Source organism: Odocoileus virginianus, chromosome 28 (genome assembly GCF_023699985.2).
Source record: "Odocoileus virginianus isolate 20LAN1187 ecotype Illinois chromosome 28, Ovbor_1.2, whole genome shotgun sequence".
NCBI classification, from domain to species: domain Eukaryota; kingdom Metazoa; phylum Chordata; class Mammalia; order Artiodactyla; family Cervidae; genus Odocoileus; species Odocoileus virginianus.
In genome coordinates, this window is record NC_069701.1 from 10,644,552 (window position 1) to 10,657,769 (window position 13,218).

The 13,218-nt window shown below is 36.5% G+C and overlaps 1 protein-coding gene across 30 annotated transcripts in view; it reads left to right on the plus strand.

Moving 5' to 3' along the window:
- The window catches only part of DLG2 (discs large MAGUK scaffold protein 2), a 2,233,668-nt gene that overhangs the window by 2,191,749 nt on the left and 28,701 nt on the right, over positions 1-13,218 (plus strand). For 17 of the 30 annotated variants that reach the window (XM_070457186.1, XM_070457179.1, XM_070457180.1 and 14 more), the window contains 2 exons: positions 8,500-8,599; positions 12,654-12,695. In XM_070457186.1, coding sequence (XP_070313287.1) covers positions 8,500-8,599; positions 12,654-12,695 — 142 coding nt within the window. Of the gene's footprint in view, positions 1-8,499; positions 8,600-9,434; positions 9,481-12,653; positions 12,696-13,218 lie in introns of all 30 variants that reach the window. The other 13 variants (XM_070457187.1, XM_070457184.1, XM_070457185.1 and 10 more) reach the window with 2 other exon arrangements.

Sequence of the window (13,218 nt, forward strand, 5' to 3'; positions counted from 1 at the left end):
CTCAATGGACATGAGTTTGAGTAAGCTCTGCGAGTTGGTGATGGACAGGGAGGCCTGGTGTGCTGCAGTCCATGGAGTCGCAAAGAGTCAGACACGACTGAGCGACTGAACTGACTGTTTTAAGTCTGTTCAGAGTTCTTTTTCTTCTTGAGTCAGTTTTAGTAATTTGTGTCTTTCTAGGAATTTGTCCATTTCATCTAAATTGTCTAATTTATTGATATACAGCTGATCATAGTATTTCTTTTTATTTCTGTAGAGTCAGTAATGATAGCTCCTTTATTCCTAATTTTAGTAATGAATCTTCTCTCTTTGTTTCTTGGCCAGTCTGACATTTATCAATGTTGTTCATCTTTTTAAAGAACTTTTTATTTTGTTAATTTCTCTCTGTTGTTTTTCTATTCTTTATAGTTCATTCATTTCTGCTCTAATCTGTATTATTGCCTTGTTATGTTTGCTTTATCTTCGTTTGGTCTTCCTTCTTCCAGTGTCTTAAGGTGGAAGGCTGGACTTTTGATTTGAAATCTTTTTTAACATTATATATAGCTTTAAGTTTTCCTCTAAGTATTACTTTAGCTGCCATAAGTTTTGGTATCTGTAACTTTATTTCTCATTCATCTAAAACTATTTTCTAGTTTCCTTAAAATTTCTTCTTCGACCCATTGGTTAGTTAGGATAGTGTTTTGGTTTTTTCTAATGTCCACATATTTGGGGACTTTCTAAGTTTTTTGTTGTAGATTTCTACGTTAATTCCATTTTTAGCATTCATTAAAGCTAATGCTTCCAAATGCTCTCTAAGATATGGGAAAGTGGTTCTGTCACCATTAAAATAATTGGCTCCTACTTACTGAGTTTTACTAAGCATCATTAGGATAATAGCCTTTTATACATTGTTATATTTAAATATTCACAACCGAGGTACAGAGATTAAGTAACTTTCCTAATGTCATATAGCTAAATTCTAAAGCACTTCCCTATAACATCTTACTGTGTGTTATAATGCTAAATAAAAGCAAATCAGGATTTCAAATTCTATAGACAAAATAATACAGGTAAATTTAAACAGAATTCTTTTTCAAAAACAGAAAACAATAATACTAAAGATGACTTGTTTCTCGGAATAGGATGAAAAGTAAGTTTCCCCCTCTATTCCTTTCAAATTTTCTCTAAAAGAGACGTGCTCCATTTGTTAGTTAAAAAGGTATTTTTTAACAAGTTAACCTATCAGTTAGGTAAAGAAATAAATTTAGGAAAAAGTTAGAAAAGAAAAATGGTAAATTTTATTGAAGTTGTGAATGTCACTAAAATCTCTAAACTTTTACATTTTTCAGTTATGAATCATAGAGCTGAAAATATGATACTGTGCAAAAATACATGCAAGCAAATAGCTGAGCCAGCACATTTTAATTACTACTAATATACAGCAACTAAATCAGATCAGTGAGCATAGAATTATGAGATAAAATATATGAGAAAAACAAATTCTGAGAGACAACTGCCAAGAAATGCAATTGAAAAACCAAACATTACTCATTTGGCTATGGCTTATGGTTCTTATTCTTTCATCACTTCTACCCCTCTTCTCCAGATGGTTTTTATTCCTTCCCTTCCTTCTTTTGCCAAAAGTTTCTTCCCATATTCCCAAAGGGAATCATCCCTCCATACTTTAGTTCATGCATTCATTTGATGAATATTTATTGAGTACTTACGTGCTGTAGATCCTAGATACAGAAATGAAAGTGACGCAGAAAGTGATGCTCTGAGATAATGTGGTAGGAGAGAACTATGTAAAAATGAGTAGATGCACTGTGACAGGCTTGGATAGAACATCTGAGCACATGATCTTAAAGATGTGTCAGTGTTTGTAAGATGGGAAAAGGGGAAAAGGTTTCTATAACCAACACCCAAGTCAAGATATAGAAGATAAATCAACTATATTTCAAAAACAAAAGCCATACCTATGCATGAGCTTCCCTGGTGGCTCAGTGATAAAGAATCTGCCTGCCAATGAAGGCGACTCGGGTTCGAACCCAGACTCGGGAAGATTCGCTGGAGAAGGAACTGGCAGCTCCCTCCAGTATTCTTGCCTGGGAAATCCCAAAAACAGAGGAGCCTGGCAGGCTACAGTCCATGGGATTGCAAAGAGTCAGACACAACTTAGTGGCTAAACAATAACAAAACTACCTGTATATATATATATATATATATACATACATATACATATATATATATGTATATATTTAGGAGAGTAGCCTAGGCTAGAAATATTTTGAGGCAGTGTCATGATTCTAATTGGGCTTCCCCGGTGGCTCAGCAGTGTAGAATCTGCCTGCAATGTAGGAGTCGCAGAAGGTACAGTTTCGATCCCTGGATCAGGAGGATCCCCTGGAGGACGGCATGACAACCCACCTCAGTATTCTTGCCTGGACAATCCCATGGACAGAGGAGCCTGGCAGGCTACAGTCCATGGGGTCACAGAGAGTCAGACACGACAGGACCAGGTTAGCACACAGCACATGATTCTAATTATGATCACAACATAGTTTCTCACTTCTCAACCACTAATTTCATTTCTGCCACCATAGATTTTGCCTGTTCTAGAACTCAGAATCATACATACATACTCTTGCGTGTCTGCCTTCTACCACTCAGCATAGTGCTTTTGAGACTCATCCATGTTATTGCTTGTTATTAGTACTTCATTCCATTTCATTGCTGAGTAGCAATAGCAAAATATTGTGTATATCAATATATCGTGATTTACCAATTTATCTGTAGATGGACATTAGCATTTCACATTGGATAATTACGAGCATTCTTAAATTAATGCCTACCTTTTTGTGGACATGTTTTTCTCTTGAATAAATATCCAAGGATGAATTTCTAGGTCATAGGTTAGCTAGATGATAAACTTGACAAGAAACTACCAAACTATTTTCAAAGTGGCTGTTCCATTTTGTGGGCTTCCCAGGTAGCACTAGTGAAAGAACCTGCCTGCAAATGCAGGAGACGTAAGAGACATGGGTTCAATCCCAGGGTTGGGACGATCCCCTGGAGGAGGGCATGGAAACTTACTCCAGTATTCTTGCCTGGAGAATCCCATGGACTGGTGGGCTACGGTCCATAGGATCACAAAGAGTTGGACATGAGTGAAGCAACTTAGCATGCAGGCACGCATACCATTTTGCATTTGCACTAACAATTTAGATGAGAGTTTCGATTGCTTCACATCCTTGTTGTTGTTCAGTCACTAAGTCATGTGTAACTCTTTGCAGCCCCATCACTGCAGCACACCAGGCTTCCCTGTCCTTCAGTATCTCCCGGAACTTGCTCAAACTCATGTCCATTGAGTCGATGATGCCATTTTCTTTGTTGTATAATTTAGCAGAATTCTCTGTCCTCTTTTTTTCTGTAAGCTGGCAGTTAGATCTAGAGGTCTGATTAGACTCAGATCCTTTAGCCAAAGAAGGTTTCGTTTTCTTTTGAGAGTAGAGGGTTACAGAACTACTTCGTAGAGATTTTTTGTTCTCCCACAAGGGAGCACGTACCATCCAGTTGGCTTCATGTGTGTGTGATGTTACCAGCTACTGATGCTCAGTGCCTAGATCCATCAAATCTTTTTTTTTTTTTTTTTTTTCCGGACTGTACCCTGCCAGGCTCCTCCATCCATGGGATTTTCCAGGCAAGAATACTGGAGTGGGTTGCCATTTCCTTCTCCCCATCAAATCTTTAGACTGGCAAACAGAACACTGGGGCACTATTACAGACACATTTATGTATACACACATCCATTTAAACACATTTCGGGAAAGAGACATATCTCAGGCCCACTCTTGTCTTTTCTTTAACAACCTCATTGCCTTGTTATTAACTGCTTGGACCTCTCTTGTTTGAGACTTCTCTTTTTTCTGTATGAAAACATGATGTGTATAATAAAAAGCAGTCACTGAAACTTACACTAACAACTTTCCAAAGGGAACACAGTTCTTCTAGAGGAGAGACAAGAATGAACTAAGAGGAAAGAAGCCTTTATAAGATAAAGAAGTCACAGAGAAAGGTGTATCTGAGCTCAGTACACACTTAAATCTGAATCTACCCAGAGAAAATTTGTCATGAAGGTGATTTTTTAGAGCTATGAAACATCTGAAGCTTGAAAAATTAGTACAGGAAAAAGAAAATCTTAAAATGCCCCTCATTTTAAAGTTTTCTGAATGAAAATTCAGTATTCACTCATGTGTTTTTAAGAATGTCAAATTTGAGTGGGAGAAGGAGCAATTTGAATTTTTGTTTTGTTTCCTTTCTTCAGGAAGTGTGTATTTTATCTTAAACCAGTTCACCAATACCATTACATTCTGGGGTCAGGCTGGGCAGTTTTGTGCCATTTGACCTAACAACTTAGAGACTTCTGAGTGACAGTAATAGTCTGCTGCCCCCTAGGAGTGTTCTAATGTCTGTCACAACATGAAAGGTATTCATTTAACAGAGACACAACAGAATCAGATAAATGAGGCATGTGTATCTGATTGATTGCAAGGACTGGGGAGAGAAGTTTCCTCTCATTCAATTAACGATAAATATTTACGCCAAGTAGAATTGAAATCGGGCTATCCTCTCATCCCATAATGTGGGGGTTAGGAAGGGGGTTCTTTTTTTTTTTAAGACTTTATTGAGATATAATCCACATGGTGTATGATTCACACACTTAAAAGTGTCCAGTGCAGTGTTGTTTAGTATATTCATAGGGTTATGCAACTATCACCACCATCTAATTTTAGAACATTTTCATCTCTCCTAGAATCAGCACTATACCCATTAGCTGTCACTTCCCATTCTCTGCACCCCCTAGCTTCCCTCAGCCCCAATCAACCACTGTTGACTTTGTTTATAGATTTGCTTGTCTTGGGCAATTACTTTTTAAATGTTACTCATAATCTGTTCCACTAAAATACTTTTCTTATTTTTTTTACATTACCATAAGAGCAAGAACAATAGAATGAAGTCCTCAAAAACATGAAAGGATCTCAAAAAATTGTAGCAGGATATCCCACAAAAATGTTACAGCCAGTAGCATCTGATGGTTTAAATAAATGTCAAGCAGTGAAGCCGTGGGAAGAAGACAGATCACAGTATCGTTTGAGTCAGATGCCAATTATTTTAAATATAAACTTGAAACAGGCCTGAGTTGCCGAACCTTTTCTTGCTCTAAGAACAGCAATTTTTGCAACCAGGAATATTTGCAAATTCAAATCCTAACTTCACTGCTTACCAACTCTGTGTCTCTGGGCAAATAACAGGAGATTTGTAAACTTTAGTTTCCTCATCTGTAGTATGAGAACAGTGATGGTACCAACCTTATCAAGTTAGTGTGGAGATTCACGTATGCAGAGCCTTTAGACACACATAATAAGTGCTCAGCAAATGTTAGAACCAAGCATGGCACATAATAACTGCTCAGCAAAATTAGTTGTTGTCTTTTTACCACTTCTGTTCATAAGAACTCAGTAATCCAGGTTAAATTCCACAATGGAATGCTTGGGTATGCCAAGTTTTCACTTGCCACATGTGATTGATATTTTCAGAATCTCTACTCAAAGAAGCTTTCTGACATGAAAACAATGGATTGGAATTTAGGATACTGTAACTTAGGGATAAACAACATTGATCAAGTATGATTAATAAAGCTATAGATTAGCCTTCAGTTGCTTTAGAACGATGTGTTCCATGAATAGTAAAAGTGTTAATTTATTATTCTTACCTAACATTCGTGTAACAGATTTTCCTTTTCTAAATTAAAAGAGAAAATTAACAGCCTTGAAAGAAAGCTTATATAATGGTAAATATTACACATGTCCAATAAAATAAAAGACTAGATTAGAGCATTATAAACTACATATAACCTCTTCTAGTTGAAATGTTTAACTAAGATCTTTAATATATGACTTTTAAATCTGTGTGTGTGAACTGAAGTTGTGATTTTGTTCTGTGTCCATAAATTAAGGCAATGTGACCACCAACAAATGATTCCGTTACCCTTTCTTTAAGTCCAGTATGAAATTACTTTGGGTAATAGACTGCTGATATGTTAGATAATTTTATTTTTGAGTAATTATTGTGCATTTTCTGTTCTTTTGAAAAGTGTGGTGCTAAATATTATGATGTCCCAATCAGATGACTCATGATACACAACATTTTCATACTCCGGAAATGTTAACACATTACAGTCCTTGCCTTGAAAATATAAAAGAATGAATCACAAACAGCACATTTTCATTTTCCTTTGACCCTGTGAGACAATTTAAACAATGTGGTTTGCATGCAGCACCCTGTGGCCCTCAAAGGCCTCCACATTGTCCGTTTATGTCTACATTTTAACCCCAGGCTTTACTCGTCTTGGCATTGTTTTGTAGTTGCATGAAAACGTGTGTGTGTTGTTGTTTTTTTTTTTTTGCATGACAAGTCATCTGTAATGTTGAAGTTAAATGTCTAACATATCTTGCAATATCACATGTCATTAATTCTTACATTTTTTTTCTTTTATTTTCAGTTACTGAAGTGTAAATATGCTTGAAATGTAAAAGTGGCATGAAACTGGAGTGATGCAAGAATATTTAATGTTCCTTTAAGAACTTACCATTTTTTAACTGGGGAAATTTGGGGGGCGTTCCCAGCCTTGTCTTTGGATACCAATCCCTCAATTACAAATTATGATAAAACTATTTCAAACACAGTGGTGTCAGTAGAGTAATAAATTCTGAAGTGATACTTTTTTTTCATGAGAATGTTTTTCTAGTTCTTAAATATGAAGTATAAAATGTGTCCCCTAATTTCAGAATTTATTAGATATTTGATTTATTGGTTTCCTTAAAGCCTTCTTAATAGTACATAAAATTAAGCTCAACTGACTTTGGTGAAATTTCCTAATAACTAAAAAAGTAATGAGTTACTGAATATCAGCACCAACATTCTAGTACTTTAATGTTTTCTAAATGAACATAACTATCAAAATGGATATTTGGTATAGGAGTGCATGAATATACAAAGAAAATAAGTTATTTACAACATTTTGTCAAGCATCAAATTCATAAGAACACATAACTGTTCCAGCCAATGGGCTGAAAAGTACCGTTCTTTCCAAATAGTCACCCTGCTGGCTCTGCATTTATTTCTGCCAGCTGCCATTGCTAAAATCATGTTAGATACCCCTTGTCAAATTACCTTCAGTCTTTGGCAATTAATACCTATGTAGTTACAAATCTTGTTTCTTGGAGAGAGAGAGAGAGACACTCAGAGCCAAATTGGCCAAATAAGCTGGCAAACATATTTTTAAATGATATGTGAATATAAAATTACCGAGATGTACATGGCTTATAGCCTGTGAAATGACTGAGAACATGTTTCCCAAAGAAGAACCCCAGAAAGCATTTCCATAAGAGCAACAATGGGAATAAATGAAATTTTCTTAAGGAGTCTTTTCAGGCAAGCATCTGATATTCACTTGAGAAAAACAACTTCTGATACATGTATTCTGTTATGTCTATCTGTATTGCTTTAAATTCCACCTCATTTAAGATACCGGAGTGGTTTTCATTTTTAAGGACAGTTCTTCTTCCATTATTTTTAATCATATCAGAATATAGATAAGTGGCCATCATACCTCCCTTCCTTGAATGAATATCAGGTTACTACCTCATTAGCAGCAATTGTAATAGGTTTTGGTTGATGGTGTCTTGACTGTCACCCGTGAGCTCTGTGCTATTGGCAAGGGACTCAGCCTCTCTGTGCCTCTGGCCCCCTGCCTACAAAGGAAGGCTTGAAGCTCAATTGTCTTTAAAATCTCTTTTGATTGAAAATATAATATTATAATTATCATCTATCTGTGTGAGAACTATAATTATCATATATCATAAATCCACACACATCTCTGTGAGGTTTTAATTAAATTCAAGCTGAAGTAACTCAAATTCATGTTATTGAAAAAGATATCTAGACACTGGTGTGCCCTATGTTTCTAATAGAGTCCTTTCTACCTGGTGATGATGATGATGATCAGGATGACATTTGTGTAGCACTTTGTGTTTACACTGCCTTACATGAGTCTCACAGCCTAAGAGCTGCTCTCGCAATCCTCACGATGCAGATGAAGAAGACGCTGAGGTTCAGAGAGATTCACTTGCCTCTCTTAAGTTGTTGAACTAGCAAGTTACAGAGCTGGACAGAGACTCTGGGTCTTCTGCTTCCAGTTTAACACTCGTCTCCTCCATCATCATTTACCTGCAACCAGTCTTTTATTTAATTAGGAGATGATTTTTCCAAAGTGTCATCATTTGGAATTTACAGTCCTGGAAACTAAAATCTGCTCTAAGGGACCCTCCCACACCCCTTTAGACTATCCACTTGCGTCACGACAGCTCTCTGCTTTTACAGACTAGTTGTTTTGTCAGCATGAGTGTGACAACAATTAGACGTCCCCTGTTTTTGCCCCATGCCTTTTCTCCTTCACAGTCATTCAATGACAAGCGTAAAAAGAGCTTCATCTTTTCACGAAAATTCCCATTCTACAAGAACAAGGAGCAGAGTGAGCAGGAAACCAGTGATCCTGAACGTAAGTAGATTCTCGAAGAGAATGTCACCTGCAACACAAGAGAAAAAAAAAATCCTTCATGGGCAACACGCATGATGTAGGCTGCCCCACGCCACACGCCTAGGCAAACAAACATGGCAGGCAGGCAGGTCAGGGCTTACTACTGTGACCAGTGTTTGGCTGCAGTCTGGATCCTTCCCTGGATGGAGCTCTTTTTTTTTTTTTGCAGAATGCATTGGAAAGGGACCTGAGGAAGCAGGGGACTTCGCTTCCAAACAGCACCTTTTTTCCAGTGACCAAGACTGTGTCTGGTTCACCTTTTCTATCATGCAACTCTCCAAGGGCTTGAGACAAATTCTTTTCTGGAAAGAAATCTTAGATTCCATTGCCACATGGATTGTTTTGGAGTGCTAGCTAACTGGGAGTGATCAAATTCCCCTCTTTCGGTTACTAGCATTTGTTCACTCTTTCCCTGACAGTGAGCTTATCTTGGGATAATTGACCTTATTCTTATGCTCAATCTAAGAATTGGCCATGAAACTTGGAATGGATCATCACTCTCAGCAGTACGTTGCTGTGGCAGTATTGACAGTGGGTAAAAATGGCTCTTGTTGACTCTTTATCTTTTTCATGACAAACTTCTGCTTAAACCTTTCGAGTTGCAATATGAATCCTCAAGTCTCAGCCCAGGGAGTTTGGGGTGAAATTTGTTTCCTAAGAAGAGAGCGAGGGATCCAGATTGCTCAGGCAACACGGTCTGTCATGGTAGTATCCATTTCAACTCCACTGACTTCTTCCTTCCTCTTCCGTGGCTGTTCTCCCTCTCTCATTGCTCTCTCTGGGGACTTCCATGCAGGACATCCCCGGATTAGGTGACGACGGTTATGGAACAAAGACTCTGAGTAAGTTCCCAGGAATGGTCACTGTAACTTTTCTTTTCTTTTTCTTTCCTTTTGAGTTTGGCTTTTGTTCCTTTTCTCGAGGGCCTTTTCACTCCTAGCATGCACAAGATACGAGTTTTATTTGTTACCTAGCTGTGAATGCTCCTACCAAGTAATTTTCAACTGTTTTGTTCTGCATGTCAGCATTTAAAAACAAAGTGTCTCAGGCACTGTAACTTCCGCTGCAGTTCACACCTTCCCTTTCTGGCCGTGTGATGTGACCAACATGGTCCCGATGCCAACCGTGGCATCCTTGCTCTGTCTCCTAGTACCTCCCAGGGAGCAAGAAGCCATGTTGAAAGAAAGGGCGAGTTCAATGCTCTGGAACAGGAAAGCAGAAATTATCTTATGCTCTCTCTTCTGGCTTTTCACATGGACATATTTAATGACCTTGCCAATTTCCATAATTGGGTTGTACTTTACTATTAGTAAAGGAGCTACTTTATAGTCAAAAGGAACATGCATTCTCAAAAAGTAAATATTAAGCTATTTGATCTTCCATGAATAATTCCTTGCTATTAACTTTGACTGATTTTTTTTTCTGACTTGCAGTGATCCTGCTTGAAACGTTTGTATGATAAAGTTTTAGATATGTATTAATATGTTTTTCTATCAGTGATTTATTACTGCATTGCATAACCAGATCTTCATTTTATAGCTTAGAGTGGAAAGTAAAGTATATTAAACTAAAATTTTTCTAGTTATTAATGCCTTTATTCTGTGTCTCATTGCACTAATAAAAATAATAATTCTGTGTTTTAATATACTATGATTTTTCTGTCTTTGACACTAACCCCATTGTGTAGGCACCAATGAAATAAGAACCATTTTGTGTCTTTCGCAGCTGCATCACATGTTCATTTTTGTTTGTTTTAATTTAACAGCTATGGGCAATATTTTTAGAAGCTGTTCATTTCATTGCTAAGAAACAAAATAACATTGAGCTGGACTTTGTTTTCAAGAGCTGGTTATATAACCCTGCGTAATGATACCCTTCATCCTTCAAATTGTTAATTTGGATTTTTTTTTAAGATATGTATATTTAGAAAACAAAATCTGATCAAGAATAACTGCTGATCTCCTTAAAGATGAAAACTTTATCTTTGAGTCTCTATACAGAATATGCCTTGAAATTTTTCTTGAATTGGTGACTGAAATTCAAGTGTTGATTTCAACATTACCCAGTTAGCACCAAGTACCACCAGGGAGAATTTCTAAATTTTCAGTGGGGTTGGGTAGCATTTTAATATATTGTTAATAAATGAACATCTCTTGCTGTTGGAGAGTCGAAAGTATGTGATGCCCTTTTAAATCTGAACGTTTACTTACTCTCCAAAATTGAATATATTACACTAGGTAAAGTTATCTGCCAGTTAACAGTACTGATAGCCGTAATTTAGACTTTAGCTAGAACATATTTTTAATTTCTTTTCACCTGCAAAATAGAAAAATTCTGTTAAACAATATCTTAACATTAAGAGAGACTGGTTGTTAAATAAACCGCTGTTTGATTCTAAATTTTTCTAGTGTAGCTTCATTCTGAATTATTTTAAAAGTGAAAATCAAAAACAAGCAAACAAAAAAAAAACCTGTCATCTTTAAATGAAGGTGCTTGAGATAGTCACAGTCATGAAGATAAGCCATTGTTGGGTATGTGCTTTGACTTTTCAGTAACAAGACAGATTTGCACTGATTCATCACACTTACTTTCCTAGTGCCCCTTTGCACTGGTAACATGTGTACCTAAATTAATAATGCAGTTCTCATCAAACACCCACACAGAAAGAAATGATTTCAGTAAATTTAACCCATGCTTTAATTTTCATTAGTTTCACGCTCTAAAATCAGTCCATCCAGGATGCGTTAACTAACTCAATTGTAGAAGTCCTTTCACAATCCATGCGTGTATCACATCATCACATAGTATACTTTAAAATACATGAAAATTTTATTTGTCAATTTTACCTTAATGATGCTAAAAAATGAAAATTAATCCATCCAACTGGCGAGAATCTATAATAGCAAATACATTTCAAAGCACTTCTTTTTAAACTGTTAGAGAATAATGTTATATATGCTCTTCTCTTTTTCTAAAGATTTTGCAACAGTTGTCCCTTTTTAAAAAGCCAAAGTTATTGCTAATGATCTTCACAGATCAAATAGTTACATATTCTTCATTCAGTTAGCCTGATATACAAAGAAGTTGATAAATTGATGGATTTATCTTCTATAACTTAATAAATAGTACAGATAAATTATTTTGGAAATGAAAGTCCTAAATCTGGCACATAATCAGTACATCCCCCTGTTATGCTAGTTAAACTGTGTTTTTGTGGAAAAAAAAAATTTTGAAATATCACTGTATACTTGTCATTCAACCAGAGTTAAAAACATGCTTTGTGCCAGAACCTGTGCTTGGTGTTAGACCATTCATCTTCTGCCTGTTCTACTTCCTCCAGAACCTAAGAGCTATCCAAGCAAGAATCTTAAAAACAAGGAAATATTGAACTGATTCATAAAACACTTTTCAGTGACTCATTTCTTCCTCTGAGGTGTCCCACATACTCACTGAAGCAGGAAAGTTCTTCAACAATCCCTTTCATTTTGTGAATTAGTTTAGGAAGTATTTAAATAGAAATAAAATAAAAGGGATTCCAGGGAGGGATCAACTGGCAATTTGAAATGCGATATTCTTGCAAAATGCCTAACAGCAAAATAAAGCAACGAAAAGCCTGTAAGAAACCAGTCCTTACCCACCAGAAGTTCCTGAAATTATAGTCAGGAACATCCAGTTGAGACACATTGACCTTTGTAACAAGAATCTGGAAAATCAGAGCTATACGAATGGGTCAAAGTGTTTATAAAAAGAAAAGTGCTTAGATGGACAGTATGCATTTTTTATAATTAAACATACTTTCCTATTTGCTAATAAAAATAAGAAATAGCAATCAAGCAGCAGCTCCCTGGAAAATAAAGTTTTCATCTTCATCTTATCTGAATTTTCTTAATGCGTCTCCTCTGCGGCCTTACTTGCCTTTCGCTCACATTTCTAGTAGCCTTGCATGATGTTCCTTTAAGTTCTGGCTGCTCTCCAGTGCTTGGTATCTCTTTAATTTGCTGTGCTGTCCTTGCAGAACATGTTTCTTCTAATGCCAGCGATAGCGAAAGTAGCTGCCGTAAGTTATTGCTTTGGTTTGTGATTCTTTTCTTTGCAACTGCCCCCTTGCCTGTGATGTTCATTTCAGATTTTTGCTGTTGTTTTTCAATTGCTGCCCTTTATCATCCTCATCCAAAGCAAATGGCTTGAAATGAAACCATCATTTGATGTGGAAAGATACAGAAGACATGAGGGCCATGGGTGAACTAATGTCATTGGTACAAGGGGTTGTGGAATTGCTAATAAGTTATTCCAGCCTCAGTTGGCTGTGGCCTGGTGATGCAATTCTCCTAGAGAAGGTGGGGGGAAGAATTTTTTTTTTTTATTTTGACATTCTGTCCTCCAAAAATAATTTATACACCCTGCAGAAAGGTTGAAAAGTCATCATGGTTTTATTTTCCTTCTCATTTTGCCTTTTCCTTTCTGTGCCTGGCTCCCCTTTGTGAGAGAAAGCCTGATAAATTAATGTTCCTTTTAAATGAGTATGAACCTTGTATATCTCTTCTCTCCTTGATTAATATTTTGAGATAGATACTATGTTA